This window comes from Amorphotheca resinae (genome assembly GCF_003019875.1).
Source record: "Amorphotheca resinae ATCC 22711 unplaced genomic scaffold M430scaffold_11, whole genome shotgun sequence".
Classification (NCBI taxonomy): Eukaryota; Fungi; Ascomycota; class Leotiomycetes; order Helotiales; family Amorphothecaceae; genus Amorphotheca; species Amorphotheca resinae.
In genome coordinates this window covers 311,013-326,840 of record NW_020194481.1, presented here as the reverse complement: position 1 = coordinate 326,840, position 15,828 = coordinate 311,013, and the positions used below count along the sequence as shown (strand labels likewise).

The 15,828-nt window shown below is 47.9% G+C and overlaps 7 protein-coding genes across 7 annotated transcripts; 3 read left to right on the top strand and 4 right to left on the bottom strand.

The window, feature by feature from the left end:
• Nucleotides 1–817: 817 nt before the first annotated feature.
• On the top strand, nucleotides 818–3,510 carry M430DRAFT_176518 (hypothetical protein). The gene has a single exon (XM_024863717.1). The coding sequence runs from the start codon at nucleotides 915–917 to the stop codon at nucleotides 3,012–3,014; it is 2,100 nt and encodes a 699-aa protein (XP_024717771.1). The 5' UTR covers nucleotides 818–914; the 3' UTR covers nucleotides 3,015–3,510.
• Nucleotides 3,511–4,007: 497 nt separating this feature from the next.
• M430DRAFT_145532 (hypothetical protein) lies at nucleotides 4,008–5,426 on the bottom strand (the record flags this gene model as incomplete). The annotated part of the gene is made up of 2 exons (XM_024862955.1): nucleotides 5,282–5,426; nucleotides 4,008–5,223 (listed from the first exon to the last, which is right to left on the bottom strand). The coding sequence occupies exons 1-2, from the start codon at nucleotides 5,284–5,286 to the stop codon at nucleotides 4,008–4,010; spliced, it is 1,221 nt and encodes a 406-aa protein (XP_024717770.1). The 5' UTR covers nucleotides 5,287–5,426.
• Nucleotides 5,427–6,722: 1,296 nt separating this feature from the next.
• On the bottom strand, nucleotides 6,723–8,729 carry M430DRAFT_108123 (hypothetical protein; the record flags this gene model as incomplete). The annotated part of the gene is made up of 2 exons (XM_024861192.1): nucleotides 6,723–7,141; nucleotides 7,649–8,729. Coding segments are annotated over 2 exons (1,500 nt in total), but the record flags the coding sequence as incomplete, so codon positions are not given.
• On the top strand, nucleotides 8,711–9,778 carry M430DRAFT_21943 (hypothetical protein; the record flags this gene model as incomplete). The annotated part of the gene is made up of 1 exon (XM_024864600.1): nucleotides 8,711–9,778. One exon carries the CDS (start codon nucleotides 8,711–8,713, stop codon nucleotides 9,776–9,778), a length of 1,068 nt encoding a protein of 355 aa, XP_024717768.1.
• A 507-nt stretch (nucleotides 9,779–10,285) lies between these two features.
• On the bottom strand, nucleotides 10,286–13,027 carry M430DRAFT_36867 (hypothetical protein). Its single transcript, XM_024867008.1, has 5 exons — nucleotides 12,314–13,027; nucleotides 12,142–12,257; nucleotides 11,523–12,086; nucleotides 11,376–11,470; nucleotides 10,286–11,325 (listed from the first exon to the last, which is right to left on the bottom strand). The coding sequence occupies exons 1-5, from the start codon at nucleotides 13,016–13,018 to the stop codon at nucleotides 10,475–10,477; spliced, it is 2,331 nt and encodes a 776-aa protein (XP_024717767.1). The 5' UTR covers nucleotides 13,019–13,027; the 3' UTR covers nucleotides 10,286–10,474.
• Nucleotides 13,028–13,213: 186 nt separating this feature from the next.
• M430DRAFT_145525 (hypothetical protein) lies at nucleotides 13,214–14,865 on the top strand (the record flags this gene model as incomplete). Its single annotated transcript, XM_024862954.1, has 4 exons — nucleotides 13,214–14,063; nucleotides 14,116–14,481; nucleotides 14,531–14,662; nucleotides 14,713–14,865. Exons 1-4 carry the CDS (start codon nucleotides 13,422–13,424, stop codon nucleotides 14,863–14,865), a joined length of 1,293 nt encoding a protein of 430 aa, XP_024717766.1. The 5' UTR covers nucleotides 13,214–13,421.
• A 59-nt stretch (nucleotides 14,866–14,924) lies between these two features.
• On the bottom strand, nucleotides 14,925–15,795 carry M430DRAFT_69059 (hypothetical protein). Its single transcript, XM_024869403.1, has 2 exons — nucleotides 15,467–15,795; nucleotides 14,925–15,382 (listed from the first exon to the last, which is right to left on the bottom strand). The coding sequence occupies exons 1-2, from the start codon at nucleotides 15,764–15,766 to the stop codon at nucleotides 15,092–15,094; spliced, it is 591 nt and encodes a 196-aa protein (XP_024717765.1). The 5' UTR covers nucleotides 15,767–15,795; the 3' UTR covers nucleotides 14,925–15,091.
• Nucleotides 15,796–15,828: the final 33 nt, after the last annotated feature.

Below are 15,828 nucleotides of genomic sequence, written 5' to 3'. Positions count from 1 at the left end.
GTGGTTCCTCCGCTTCGGTGAGGTTATGATAGAGTTGACGTGTGCCAGAAAAGGATAGAAATCTACCTGCTGTTTAAACCACTTATTTACTCCAAGGTCCGGGTGCCAAAGCTTTTATATGGATACAGTACAGCACGTCAGAGGAGCCTCGCTAAAGCAACCATGAGAGAGCCGCAACAAATTGTTTGATATATGTAATTATGTGAATAATGACAATGTATAAACTTGAAATAGGGTCCTGGATGGCCCAGCGGTCACAAGCACTCTTGGTTTAGTGGTAAAATCAGCGCTTCCCATGTTCCCATGCTGCGCTGGCCCCGGGTTCGATTCCCGGAGGGTGCAACTGATTATATCCGCTGTTTTCTTTTTTGGAACCCTTTTCCCCAGTGTTCTCTCCTTTTGCTGCTATGGGACGTTGTTGAGCGTAAAAATAGCTCAAGTAACGATACTTATTAGGTGCTGTACCTCTGTAAATAGGGCGGCAAGAGCAGCGCTCTTGGAAGCATAGGTAAGTAGGTACGGTGGGGTAGCAGAATCATCCCTCCAGCACTTGGGCAAGTCGCTCTTGGATCAAGTCAACGTCGAGAGTCATTGCTAATGGAGCCAAGCTTTGCCCTTGAAGACAAAGGCCTCACAGGATGGTTTTGGATCTTCATGCTGCAGACCTTACAACTGATGCGACGTCGCCATAAGATTATCTTGAATCCAATTATCACGTGATCATATCTACATGTGTTCCGACAACAAACACTTCCTTATCCGACACAACATTCAAAGGTCGGGGTTCCAACCGTGTGGATAAGCCATACCCAACCTCAACTCCTTTCCCAGCATTGCAACTCTTTGAAAATCTTCCACACAATGCCGTCTTTTTCAGGAGAGATCCTTTGACCGCCCACCACGAATCGAAAAGCATGTCTCGCCCAACCCCTCTAGAGACGTTTCAACGTAAGACGGACAGCAATACTGATCGAATTCATCACTGGATACATACGGGGGAACATAAATTTGTGACAAGCAGTGTTGAAAGCAAAGCAAACGGCAGCACAATCTGGACGGAGACAATAGGCCATGATGCTATCGGAAAAGCAGTCAGCGTTCCATCCAAGGATATCGCCGAGCCTTCTCCAGGCAGTGCCAGTAGTTATTTAACAGGAGAGTCTATAACGGAGCAAAATTCCGAGCCCGAGCCCGTTGAGTTGCTTGTTGGTTGTGAGGACGATCTTCTGATACCTAGCACAGATCAGATCAATTGCACTTTCTTAAGGTGTCAAAATATCTGGCGCGCCTATGTCGCCGGCGCTGATTCTCTGGCATCTGGCTGTATGCCAGCGGAGACTTTAGATCCTTACATCCTGATGCAAGATGTACCGCCCCTCCCTCAAGATCTGCACAAGAAGAAGATCATCAAAGGACGGGCATTGTGGCACGTACCATGTCCCGAACTCCCTACGTCTTGTAGGGGTCAGAAGCACGATGATAATGAGATCTGGAATCCAGAGCATGTTTACGGCGTCGAGAAGACTTTCTATCTTTGGACAGACAAGCCTACCAAGTGTGGGATATCCTCGCGACCTGACTTTCGTCACGGCACTAGTGGTGAACAACCCTCAGGAAATTCTCCGAATGGTCTTGCTATACTCATATTATGCTGGTCATACATTTTATCTGTACGACTTCTCGAAATGCAGAAGAGACGCATTCAATATTCATCTACGATCTCATCACCTCTCTTCACTGAAGACGTTAGACCTCAATCTAGCGAAATTGTTATTCATCTTGGCCATGCCTCAAAGGAGCTCGTTAGATGGCTTCGCGCTGTTCTTGCACAAAGTTCGGGATGGTTTGTAAAGGGCCGTATGCCACCTTGGACCGCACACTATGAAGGAGACATTCGCTTCATAATCGCCACGGCTCTGCCATTTACTGAATTCGGAAACGAGAAGCCTCCTTCTTCTAGTGAAGCCGCAGACCTTCTTGTCGAATTCTGCGGGTTATATCCTTTTGGGTCTCAGCCCACAGCGGCCTTCTTAGCGGCACTGATGTTACCATTTCACAACGAACGGGATCTTCAGCCTCAACTTCCTATGCCGAGAATCGCTGAACATCCGAAAATACGCGCTGCGGCTTCAGAACGCATTCGAGAATTTGTTAACGACCTTCCATACTTCATGACCTTAAGCATAAGCCCACGATATTTAGGCTCTGCAATCTGGAGCATTTTTTGGGAGCCAGGTGTCCAGTGTAATCTTGCTAGCTCATGGCTTGGCTCAATACACCAAATGATCTCGCCGATCCTCGAGACTGGCGACATAGAAAGATTGGCAAAAATCTTCGCGCTTCGCCGGCCGCGACTTGCCCCGTTATGGCTTGGCATGTTCCTTTGTGGCTGTCCTGAGGTAATAGATATGATTAGATCATATCTGCAATCTCTAGAAGAACAGCCTTATGATGGCTCTTGGGCGCGTCCAGATCCCGATGTTGCTGTCTGGACTGGTTCGCGTCAGTCATTCTTCGATGAAGATGGCTCAGGTCCCTACCTAAGTCAGAATGCACAGGTTCCGAGGGCCGATTTATTCCGCCATCGTTTCAACTTCCGACTAGGAGATGGCGCCGACATTATTCACTTTGGATGGCAGCCTTTTGGCACAGTAAAGAAGACGGAGATTGAACCTGAACTTTGGCCAAGACTAGAATGCAAACCGCAACCACGGAAATACATACACTGGGTTTGGTGGTTAGCAGAGAACAAGAGTGTGATTGAACGAGGCCTCAGACATGATAAGGGCAAACACACAGATAGTGTGGCTGAGGAGTTGGACTCTGCCAGTTCAACGGTAGTGATTCCTAGCGGATTTCACTGTGATGTCAGGCTTGAGCCATCCAAACAGGCAACGTTTCGTATTTTGGATTGGGGTTCAAAGATGGCATCAGGAGAACGGAGTATTGAAGCTGTGGCGATCCCTGGAATCAGGCAACATCCGTGGCTTGCAGATGCACGAGAGATTGCGTGAGGATTCAACGCACGGCATAAGGGATGTACGAGCACAGCGTGACTGGGAGCTGTATCTGCAGAACGATACTCGTACTTCCAGCCACCTGTAACCGCAATGTGTTTGTGATGGCGGGCCTCGCACTTGTACTCGGCGCTCCAGTACCAGTCCCACCAGTCTCCTAACCCCGAGGCATCGGCCCGGTCATTTCCTTTTACTGCGCTCGTGCTCGCAGAGCCAGGATCTTCAATATGAGTATTACTCATATCCTCCACAAGCCCTGCTGTATACCTGATACGCTGCTGATATGTCCCAGGACTCCACGCAAGCGGATTTTCAGACTCCCCAGAATCAGTTCGGGTGTATCCGCTTTGTGCCATAGACCAAGGCCCGCCCTTTTGGGGTGTGGGAATTGACTCTTCGGCCCCGCCAGTATTGACCTGGCTGTCGTCAATAGTGGTTGTCTTCACTACGATCCAACGGCCTATAGCTTGAGTGGCCTGGTACATATTCGTGAGGCTCGAGCGGCAGCGCGCTTCTTGCCTTGTCGGGGTAATATTTCTTTCCACATCTACAAGGTATGAAACACGTAGTTCGATATCAGAATCTCGATTCTCGACATAAGTATTTGCTATTCCCGTCTTTAGACCTAAGCTATTACTACTATAGCCTAATCGAAAAGCCCTACAACGGGCACGCTTTTTTGTAAAGTCAAGCGCAGCTACAAAGTTGCTCTATGTAAGGCGACCGTGGGGGGTGCGAAGGCCATCAAACGGCGTCCTTGACTGCATATTTATTAATTCGTGGCAAGTCTGATTACTCTAGTTGAGCGTACAGCTAAGGTAAGCAAGCATTACAGTGATCAGCTCCACCCTGAGAGCGCCGACGTCACTAACGCTTTCGTAGTGTAACTGTGGGATATCAAGAGGACCGAGCATATCTTCGTTCTACCTAGTACAAGGAACAGAGGCTTATCGCGTGGAACATGCCTTACACTTGCTTCTCTCGTCCTTCTTACACGGCTCGTTCCCTATCTAAGCGTGTTAATTCATCTTGTGTCTTATTACTCCACTCACGTAACTGCTGTAGCTTCTTTTGTGTCTCCGTGGTCCATTCACGGATTTGTTGCCATTCTGGTTCTTCTTTGTCGTCAAAGAGGTTGTTGTCCTTAAGATACTGAGTGTACTGCTCAGAAGCACGCAATCGCCGTACCAATCCCACTAACAGCTCCTTATTCTCAGGACTTTGGAAGAAACTAGGGATTACCTTGTCGCGAGGTTCGTTGTAGAGTCTGGGATAGATGTATCTGTAGAAGAGCAAGACGAGGTCAGACGGATCTAGAAATATATAAGCCATCGGCAACCTGAGATCGTCTCGAAAATCCCAGTCTTGCGCAAGCTGAGAGTGACTGGACGATAGATGTTTCCTCGACGACAGGACGCTCATGAACTCAGATAAGAAATCAAGTTTAGAAACAATTGATCCAGTGTCATGACCAGTTATCCATGAAGGGGGGAGAAAAGCGTGCCGTGGGACTGTAACCGAGAACTCCCAGTCAATAACGCCGCGGATATGAAGCTTGTCGTCCACGATGATATTATCAACGCGGAGATCAGGGTGTGATAGACAGAACGAGTCCCCTGACGAATCAGCCTTTAACCCGAGAGTCTTTTGAGCTTCCTCTAAGCTTAAGGCATGAAGCGCAAACTCTTCGCGCTCAGCCTCCTCTCGACCAAGTTCTTGGGAAGGCATTTTCCACATGTATTGAAGCAAGCGATATTGCTCCCTGAAGAACTCTTTTGCAGTGGTAGCTATGAAGCGTGGAGCTGTATAACCATCGACCTGGAGTTCATTGTTGCGCATTGAAAAGGCACCGACGATTTTCGGTCCGAATTCGAGACCAATGGTTGATTGAGGCGTGAAGGATTCTTCCCGGAGAAACATGAACGTCCGTAATCTGGCCCAGATTCCAACCGTCGCGTTCGGCATCAACGAGCCTCCTCGAGGGAATTCGAGCCTTCGTAGTTGGGCAAACATATCGACGACTTCTCCGAAAAACTGACGCCGGCAGTCGCTCGAACTATCCCGAAGCATTCTTTTCGTCAGGGGCTCCCCATCAATGTAATCCAAGATCATGAATACTTGATGCGCTGAGGTATCTTGTCGGAGTCGACTATGGCCGTATGCGTATACTCGAGGGATGGGAATGTTTGTGTGGTCCCGCACATATCTATGCACACCGTATCAGTCTTAAACAGGCCGATAATAAACATACGGGTGACGCTTACTGCATGGTATAGACCTCACTGCGTACCTTGTCCCACACATCATGGACCGCTGGTTCGATGGGAAGCCTGACAAGCCGGGTAGTGCCATCGGAGAAGTCAAGGATGAAACAGACATTGAAGCTGCCTTGGCGCCGGCATCTGATGCTGCATGGCAAGCCGTCGGTATACTTGGAAGCTAGAGCACGAATGGCATCCGTGTCAATTGACTCGATGAATTCATCGCTCTTGAGTTTGCGCTGCTGGTCTGTGAGAGGCCTGAGATTATATGGAGAGGGCGGGCCGCGTCTAAAAAGGTGGGCGAGACGCGATCTCCAGAGATAACGAATAGGGGTAAGGCAATATATCCATGGAATGGAGAAAAGGCGCTCAATGACCGGAAGCTTCTGAAAAGATGAGTACATGGGCGAGTTGTCTAGCATCTGCTTAAGGTATGTAAGCATTCTGAAGCTTGACATAAGTAGTTAGTCCTAACCGCCGCCTCTTAAAGTTTAACCTAGTTGTTCGGTTAAATAACTTAAATCTCACCTACCTCATGTACCTAGCAACGCTATAAAGCTACCTACGGTAAGGTAGGTAGGTAAGTCAGGTAGTAGTAGGTGAGGGAGGCCCACTAGTAGACTATTTCGCGGATTTCTGTCGACTTGAAGACTCAACACGAAAAAGTCGACACACTTAAGCGAGGTCAACGATTGACATAAGCGACAATAACAACTTTCAATCCAAGCAGAAATGCTGTGGCGTAGCGGTTATAAGCACGCCTAGTTCAGTGATATAAGCACTCTTGGTTTAGTGGTAAAATCAGCGCTTCCCATGCGCTGGCCCCGGGTTCGATTCCCGGAGGGTGCAATATTGAATGTATTTTTGCATTTTCTTTCTGTATCCCTACGGTTTTGTTGAAGAAGGTGGTTGTTGAGCGCGAGGTGAGATCTTTTGATGGTTTGGATGGTTTGCCGATATTGTTTGATTGGTTCGCCCTTTTTTCTTTTTGCCGAGAATAACACCTCCCCCCTCTCATCTTCAAAATAAGGAGCCAAGAAATATACCACGCTCTCATGAGACTGAATAGTAAATAACTAGTGGAAGAGGAATATAATGATTTCGTAAATTTGGCCTCCTAAGTCTGATATTTGAAATGTTGTTGCTCATGGAAAGAAGAAGTCTTCCTTTCCCCTTCAAATCATGCTGAATAAAACCTTGGCTAGGGCCTCATCAGGACTGTATCTACAATGCTTTCGCAACAACATGGTTTATTAACTGTTCCTGTCAGTAGAAACAAACGAATAACATCCTCAGAGGGTACGACTTAGAAAAGTTGTCTTCCAATTATTGAGAGTGACGGGAGTTATTAGTACATTGTAGATATTCATCACTCTCCCCATGGCGAGATCATATAATACAATATTAGGAAATTCTTATACTTTTACAAAAGAGCCACCATAACCTAATCCTTCTTCACGGGTGGGGGTGGCGCATAGTTGACCTCCAGAACCTTTGGTGGTCCCTCTGCCTCGTCGATCTTGTTCTGACCTTCCCTCCACTCGCGCCCCTTAATACTAAGCTTCCTCAAATTCTCCATGAAATGATTGTTCCACGGAGTTTCCTTCTTCGCATTGCTCAATGCCTGGAATCGCCGTCTCTTGGTAGCCTCATAAAGGAGAGATGCCCGCTCCGCTTGAGGAATTTCTGCTAGAGCGTATTCAACAGTCCATTTGTCGTCTTTGTGGAGGTCGACAGGTCTTTCGATATATTCTCCATTGATTTTGTTGCGAATAGTCAGGGTCATGGCGAGAACGTCGACTTTTGGTGACGCAGCCTCGCTGGTTTCTGTTGTGGCGTCTGCTTGCTCCGTTGAAAGAGCCTCTTGGGATCCGTTCGCACTCTTCTCGTCTTCTGTTTTCTCGCTATCCGTACTTTCGACGGCCTCGTCAGAGAGAAGCTCTTCGTTCTCGACCACCTGTGTTTTGGCACCCTTGGCTTCGGTATCGAGAGATCCACTTTCTTTATCCTGAGCCTCGTTGTCTGGCTCGGTCTCAGATGCTTTGATGTCGCCTTCTTTTCTTGCGATATCTCGCGAGTCGGCTGCTTTGGCATCCCCATCCTCGAGGCCATCTTCTTGTTCCTCCTCTTGTTCTTCACTATCTTCCTGCATCCCATCTTCGACTTCATCGTCCCCTTCGGTCTCCTCCTCAATGACACCTGCTGCAGTGCCTTCAATTTCCTGATGATCCACTTCAAAGCTTGCCATCAACTCATCCATGCGCCTCTCCTTCTCCTCTGCAGATAGCTCACCTAGATATCCACTCTCCTCCAGCATAGCTTCAGCAATGGCCCTGGCCTCCTGAATATCAAGTTCATCCCTCTCCATACTCTCTTCAACCTTTGTTCGCAGCGAATCCCATTCGGCGTTCTTCTTTTCTTCTAAAATTTCTTCGTCTGTCTTAGTGGTCATGCCCAAGACGTTCTGCTCAAACTCCAGAACAGCAGCCTTGTTTGATTCTTGAATCGCTTGAATCTGCTCCTCCTCCATCGGCTCTGCAAAGATGTACATGAAAGGAGTCTCGTCGCCCCTCGTCTCAAAATGAAGACGCAGAGATTTCTCCGGATACTTGGCTGTAGCCTTATCCAGTACTCGATTTAGCAATTCCAGGCTTAGTTTGAATTCAGAATCCCCAATCGTGGTGTCCTCTGTTCCGTGCAGTGCATAATCCATCTCTGAAAGACTAATATATTGGAACCCAAAAATCCGCTGCGTGTTGTGGAAAGCGACGAAAATACCATCCATGCGACCCATTCTGACTTGCAATGAATACTTCAAGAACGCAGCCCTGATCATGTCGTAATATTCGCGTTCAAATGATTCATACTCTCCGTGACGCCCCCTGATCTCATAGCCCATACCTTGCTCGTATTCCTTCGTATCCATTCGAATTGAAACCACAGCCCTAGTTTTAAGATCAAACATACCAGTCCCTGGCAATCGAGGATCGTGTGCATCGAGCTGAGACCTGAGAAGGAAATCACCTATGGCGGTATAGTTGAATGCCTCAGCTTCATTGCGTTCCTCCTCCGATATTTGATTGGAGTTCTCCTTGCGATACTTTTCGAAATCTTCTGGTGGGAGAGTGAGCAACTTCTCCATGGACTTACCAAGCATACTGAGTATGTTGGCAGTATCAAATTCCTTATCGGCATCAATGGCATAGGTTCCGTCTCTCCACCGCAAAAAGATTGCAGAAGGTCCTCGCTGTAAAGTCGTGAAGGTATTGAACTCGACAGGGAAACTCTGGGAGAGCGCCCCGGTATTGATAGGTCGCCACTGCGAAAGAAGAAAATGAAAATGACCAAGAGCGGCAGTAGTGCTGGATGTTGATCCAGTGTACTTCTTCCCCTGTTCCTTTGCGGTTGCTAAAAGGGTTTCATCTCGCGAGGATGTTATATATTGCTTCAGACAGTCCAATCTCTAAATCTAGGGAGGCTCTCTCAGCCTTGAGAGAATCTTTGCTTGCAGAGGAGCAAAAAAAGACACCTGAGAAATCCACTGCTTCAAAGAAAAAAAGCCACAAGAAATCAAAAGCGAAAGGTACTACAAAGGCGGAGTCTCAGAAGGAAGCCAGCGAGGCTTCTGGGATCAATAATGAGAACCCTGAGGAAACGGGGAAGGCGACCGAAAATGGCTCAGAGAAATCCACAGAATCCATAAAGGGCTCGCAAACCGCTACATCAAAGGGATCAGACACGACTCGGAAGTCAACCAAGAAGACAAAGTCCTCGAAACTCTCAAAGTCTTCGAAACCATCGAAACCATTGGAAGCGGAGCAAACCACTGGTAGAGATGGCGACAATGAAAGCAAAACCACCTCGTTATTACCTCGATACAGTCGACAATCGAAAGGGCCACAGATAGTAAGAAGGACAGTGTCGAAATCTACAAAAGAACATCTTTCGGGCAAGAAGTTTGATGCGTCCTTTATTGATATCAACGATATTGCAGCAAGGGGGACGCTTGTGAAGATCATTGAGGAGGGCAATTTGTCCCCGAGTGATACGGTGAAGGCAGTGCGAAGCTTGCGTGCTAGTCTTGTCAGAAAGACACCATCCACTGTACCTCCTGGCCATCGGCAACCTAAACTCGGTACAAGCATCAAAGATGGTATGCTGAAGCAGCCGCCAAAGTCTCCAGGACCTATACCTGGGGTAAGGCCTCCTAAGCGCATGGTATGGTACGGATCAACGCAACCGAAGCCTGTCAAAACAGGTCCCATGAAAGGCAAACCCGGCTTTGAGATCAAGACTGTTGACGCAGATGAACTGTCCTTGGTTCCGATTGACAAGCCCCAACCTCCCGTTCCAAATCTCGCTCACGGACTCGAAAGAGTGCTGTTTAACCCCGGCGTATATCATCTTCAAGACCCTCGATCTCGAGTATTCAACTTTAACCCTTACTTAGCTAATATAATGCCTGCCAGCGAGTTTGATTTCAATGCGTTTTGCTGCTGATTGCGCGTCTTCCTCCACGGCCATGGTTCGCGGCGGTCGTTGAGAACGTTTCGCGATCCGGTAATTGACGTGACCACTGGGGATCTAGATGTCCCCAAAGTCTAGATAGACATGCCGTGCAAACGTATGAAGGCCTTGCCCTCGGTCGGCCGAGAGACAGTGAGGCGAACATAGAATGGTCGGTGTTGGATTGGTTGCTGAACAACGGGGTTAAAGCTCCAACATTTTTTTTCCTTGATATCTTGCTTCAGTCGAAAATCAGACAGGGGTTCTCGGGAGTTGCCGCCCTCGCAAAATTTCAAGGGGGATCAACACGTGACGAGACATGGAGTACACAGGCTAGGTAAGTGCGCAGCATTTATTGAAGGCCGGATACTGGAGGGTTGATATCAGAATTAAAATACAATATTGAGAAAGCTAAGGTAGTGAATACTAGAGGAGCGATTTCAATGGATCAAATGAACTCACGAGGTCGAATAATTTTATGCCAGATTTTAGTCTTACAATTCCTCTACTCTCTTTTGCAAAGCTTACTATCCTCGAGAAGCAGAAAGCAAATGGGTATAAGATTGCGCCGAGCACCATGCCAGAAATTCACACCATAATGCAATGCAATGTCCACAACTCCTTACTGCCACCAGCCCATCCACTACTTGCGCCTTTACCCCAGTTCCCCACCCGAAACACACCAAGATATTAAGAACTCGGCATCGCTATTTGTGCAAGCCTCATGGCTTGATCCATGGTGGATTTAGCATCCGAGGTTTTGCCATTCACTTCATAGCATTGTGCTAGCATTCCATCTGCCACACTCCTCCAGAGGACGTTGCCACTCTTTTGTGCTTGAACGGAAGCCGCTTGAGCACTCTTCTCGGCCTGAGCGCCGACAACATTTGAAAAGAATCTGCTGCACATAACGTTCAATGTAATGCTGAGAAATTGCGTGTTTGCAGTAGCCTGAGCTCCATTCAGCGCAGCCCTCAAACAGTTCTTGACTTTGAAAAGCGGCGCCGTGGGATATGTCTCAACTGTCGCTACTACGAGGTTAAAAGCTGTTTCAATATCTTGATTCGGATGGTTCTTGCAAAGTGGCTCTAGCCTCGCAATCAAATTTGTATTACTGGTGAGATTTTTTCGGCGACTGTCTTGTAGTATCCAGAGTGTATTGAGTGCCGCAAGCAAGGCGATATCGCGTTCAACTTGTTCTGCTGAGCTCGTAGTGTGAGCTCTATTGGCCTCAAGCAGCAATTCAAACTTTTTGTCCTGAAAGATCTGTAAGGCTACATCGAGATTGCCGATGCCCTGGTGATATACGCCTGTGAGGTACATAAGAAGGAATCCTAAAGGACCAGCCAGTGACACTTCGAGGTTCTTGGCCGTTGCCCTCGCTTTGTCGATATAGCTTTTAACAGCAGGCCAATCGGTGATTGCAGCTGCGCAAAAGGCCATGTAGCAGTTCAAGTAGCATATCGTTTGCCCACGCCATTGAAGTTTTGAGATACAATCCGGCAGAATGCCTGAAGTTGCCCTAGATGCACGGATTTCCGCTAAATTGCTTATTTTAGCACTTGTAGTACACTTGGAAAAGAGCTCTTACCTTCCAACGAAGATATTCCCGTTTCTAGGTATCTAAATCCCTTCCGATCATTTGGGGAATTCTTGTGAAGCAACACCATTCCGGAAAGCAGATATCTGGATCTCTAGTAAGCATCCCCCTTTTGCATAGAAGGACGATAAAACTGACGTAATACTATATGCATCTTTCTTATTCAAGAACGACAGTATCAGGTTATCACGACCATCGTCCCCAATGCCTAGAACCATTCTAGTATCAGGGCTAACCACTTGTGAACTATTCTGTGTACGGTTAATGGGAAGTGCTAGAACATCACTCGTAGTGCTCCAAGTAGGATCATGCAGAGCTTCATCCATCATTGTTTGCATGAGCTTTAACTTGCTGACCATCACCTTTGGGTCGCCTTGTCGAAGACTACATGCCACATCTAGAATATGTGCCAGGCCGAGAAGCTGCGGTATCCTCGTACCGGCGTCCAGCTGGTATGTCCAAACAGCGGCAATGGCCCTCTGAGCATGCTCCATGGACTCTGGACCGGTAAATTTCAGATGAGCCATGGCTTCCATAAGAGACGCCATCATGTATATAACACGATCATTTTGTTCACTCGCAAGTTTCGCTATGCTTCGGAAATTCTGCAAGGCCGCGTGATTGTCGGCAAGGCTACCAGATTGCAACGAATGAGCTGCTCGTAAAAATCGTAGCGCATAGACCCAAGAAAAGTGCTGGTACCTAAGCATGCAAACTATCAGTAGATAGGCGTAGAAAGACTTGCAATCTTACTTACGCTTCAGCATCGGAGATATATCCATCCAGGGCCTTCAACGATGCTTTTGGGTTCTTCTTGAACATGAATTGAGCGAGCAAAAACTGCATTGCGTACTTAAGATCATAATAATGATTCTGGAGCTCCTGTTAGAGGGTTCAAGCATGCAAACATGGAATGACCAAGAACCTACCCTGTCGCACAAAGCAATGCCTTTGCTCAAAGAAATTTCGGCTTCCATAAAATTCTCCGTCTCTTCGTAAAGTACACCTGCATACCGCAACCTAATATTCGCTTCCACCCTTGGAGGCAATCGGACATTTTTCAACGCTGTATCTAAGCAGCCAAGCCCCGTAGAAATCAATTTCTCATAGGTCTCCACATTTGCGCTTGTCATAGATAGGGACGCCGAGGGCGCAAGCTGATGTGCAGCATCGAAGAATTCTTCCGCAAGAGACATCAGAAGCTTCGGGCGATCGAGCTCCATGTTCGGGGGTTGCATATGCGCCATTCCTGGGGAGGGCTTCGACAGAGTATTTAGAGCTTGGTGGCTATGGGGAGTCAGCTGTATGGGCTGATAGGGCTGGATCGACTGTGCAGGCGGTTGCGAGAAGAGGTGGGCGGGGTTTATGAATTGAGGTTGTTGGGAAGCAGGTTGGGTGGGAGCCGATGTATGGACTCTGTTCGCAGAGTGCACTGCCGGCATGTTGCCTTGAGCTTGAGCGTACTGCGGCAGAGGATTCTGGTACTGTCCGATTTGGCCATTACTCGAGGGCGTTTGATATTGTGATCGGGCACCGTTTTGGGCGGGTTGAGAGCGCATCTCGTGCACGCCGTATGGAGGTGGATTCGGCGGACCGTGGCCGTTCCCATTCCAGTAGCCACCACTACCAGGCATCGGTGCACCGTGGTAAGACATGGCTCTTTGCTTTACCAGCACGTCGCGTGAAGGCATTCAGAAAACGAGAGCCGCGTAACTGAACAGAGGTCGTCACGATGACTAAGCAGCTGGTCCGGGCAGAACCTCAGGAGTCTCGACTCTCCGTCGAATCACACGGCAGCCGAGGCTTCGTGAAGGGTAGTAGGTAGGCAAGGGATGTTCGGAGATTTCCTGGCGAAGTATATTTTCGCGTTGTCTTTGTTCCTGTTCATGATATTATCGGCGCGCTCTTTTGGTTATTCGTTGTCGGCTTGTTAAGAGGATATATCTGGAGTTCGAGACTGGCGTATTTCTACAATCACGCGGAAGTGAAATATTCAGGAGACGGTGGCTTGAAAGTCAACAACCTTGCCTAGTAGCAATGGAATGGCTCGGCCATGCTAAGACGTCTTTCACACATTCGTCGACACTGCTTCCCTTGAAAAAGAAGGATGGCTCTTCGACAGACTTACTCACGATATGTCAAGATTCGACTCCCCCATGCCGCCTAAACCCCCTTCTCTTTAATGGCCACCTCCAAACAATGTGGACGGCCATAAAGAGTGACGGTCCTCCACTTTATTACAAGCGCAAGATCTTCGAAGCTGAGGATCCAGCATATCATGGCACCTTTGCTGTTGATTTCGTTAGCCAGCCATTCTCAGAATCCGAAAGTACGCTTCCCCCAAGAACAACATACTTTAGCGATGAAGAATTCGCAGGGATTGCGTCTCTGGACAGCCGCCCAATGTTGGTGTCATTGGGCGGACTCTCGGGCGGCGCTTTTGAGGATTACTTGAAACAAGTGCTCGCTCCTTTAGTAGGAGCAGATGGAGAGCGGCGATGGGAGGCGTGTGTCATCAACGCGAGAGGCTGTGCTATGCATAAAGTTTCAAGCAGTATTTTGTACAATGCAAGAGCTACATGGGATTGTCGCCAGACCGTTGCTTGGCTAAGAAAGACGTTTCCTAACCGCCCCCTATTTGGTGTAGGCTTCTCCTTGGGCGCGAATATCTTGACAAATGTAAGTCAAGGACCTAGACATTCCGTAGTTCTTCGATGTTGATTTCAGCTAGTACATTGGAGAAGAAGGATCTGCGTGTGAGCTCAAGGCGGCAGTCGTCTGTTCGAATCCGTGGAATCTCGATGTTGCCAATTTAGCTCTGCAACGATCATGGATTGGCAAGGAGATCTACTCAAAGACCATGGCAAACGGCCTGAAGAGGCTTATTGAGCGTCACTATGATGCGGTATCGAAAAACCCCGAGATTGACCTTGGCAAAATTCGCCAGGTCAAGTATCTGCATGAATTTGACCGAGTAATTCAAGTCCCATCATGGGGCTATCCGACTGAAGGGGCATATTATCGGGATGCTTCATCAACTGACTCCTTACTGGCATGCCGGATACCCATATTTGCCATCAATGCTGAAGACGATCCTGTAAATATACTGCTCATCACTCTCTTTAAGCCATCACTGACCTTCACAGATTGCTGTCAAGGAGGCGTTGCCATATTTAGAAGTCCAGCAGACACCATACGCGGTCTTGTGCACAACCAGCCAAGGCGGCCATCTTTCGTGGTTCGAAAGTTTCAACGGCCAGAGATGGCATGCCAGACCCGTAATTCAATCCCTACCCACTTCATATGAGTTGTCACTAATTACTTCAAGGCGGTCAATTTCCTTAATAAGATGGCTTTTGAAGTCGAAATCGATTCTCCTGCATCCGCCTCTTCGAATAGTTCTACTAACTTGGATCCAAGTGGTACTCACTATGATAACAGTACTCGATTCGATCCTATGCGCCGCAAATGGCACAAGTAGAATGTTTGGCGGTAATTAGAAGTATAAGAGCATAGAGCATAGACTGCGAATTCAGCGTTAGGAGAAATATATGGGCCCATCTCCTGTCAATTGTGGATTGATTTTGACTACAACTCAATGAAACACTTGGTATCGTTGACTTTTTATGTACCACAGAAAGCCATTGCCCAAACTCCATAGCCAAAACGCCAAGATACCGTGATTGATTTCCCAACTGGCCAAACACTCAAGCAAAAGAAACGCTCTTCTTCTTAGGCTTAAGCGGCTTCGTCCCAGCAGCCGCCTCCTGTTTTGTATTCTCCTTGTCCTCGTCTCCAGAAGAAGAGTGCCTCTTGCGCTTCTTCCTTATCCCTTCCTTCGTCTCATCTAATTTCGACTTCCTCATCTCCTGCCTCTTCTCAGCCTCCGCCTTTCTCGCCTCTCGAATCTCCTCCATCTGCCGCGCCTTCATCATCTTGGACTCGATCTGGCCTTCTTTGTCCGCATTCACCATCGCCAGAATAGTCATCATGCTCTCCTATAATGCACATAAATATCAACTTCAAGATTCTTCCGCAAGACGAGGAATAAGTAAGGAAGAGCTAAATAGGTAGGTACTAACCCGATCGTCCACGAAAACCTTGCCCTTCTTCTTCCCTTTCGGTTTTTCCACCCCGACCGGCGTAATCATGTTCAGAGCCGGGATGCCCAGTTCCTTCTCCGTGTATATCCTTCTCTTCTTCTTCAGCGCGGCGAGGCTGCTAGCACCCTTCTGCGGCTTTGGTGGAGCACCCTTGCTCTTTGGTTTTTTCGACTTCGACACGCCATCGCTTTGGGGCTTTGTGCTCGTCTTGCTATTTCGGATACCAGACTTGTTCGTTGCATGTTTCGACTTTACAGTCGACGTTCTGGAGGGCGCCATTGTATCTCTGTCGAGGTGGATGTCGAGTTGCAAGAAAATAATCGAGGCGATAAAAGATAGAG

What these genes read in the sequence shown, in the direction of transcription:
- M430DRAFT_176518 (XM_024863717.1), top strand. Translation starts at nt 915, where the DNA reads ATGTCTCGCCCAACCCCTCTAGAGACGTTTCAACGTAAGACGGACAGC.
- M430DRAFT_36867 (XM_024867008.1), bottom strand. Translation starts at nt 13,018, where the DNA reads ATGCCTGGTAGTGGTGGCTACTGGAATGGGAACGGCCACGGTCCGCCG. An exon ending in GCATTGCTTTGTGCGACAGG is followed by an intron (nt 12,258 to 12,313) that starts GTAGGTTCTTGG and finishes CAGGAGCTCCAG; the next exon opens with AATCATTATTATGATCTTAA. An exon ending in AAAGATGCATATAGTATTAC is followed by an intron (nt 11,471 to 11,522) that starts GTCAGTTTTATC and finishes CTAGAGATCCAG; the next exon opens with ATATCTGCTTTCCGGAATGG.
- M430DRAFT_69059 (XM_024869403.1), bottom strand. Translation starts at nt 15,766, where the DNA reads ATGGCGCCCTCCAGAACGTCGACTGTAAAGTCGAAACATGCAACGAAC. An exon ending in AGGTTTTCGTGGACGATCGG is followed by an intron (nt 15,383 to 15,466) that starts GTTAGTACCTAC and finishes TGTGCATTATAG; the next exon opens with GAGAGCATGATGACTATTCT.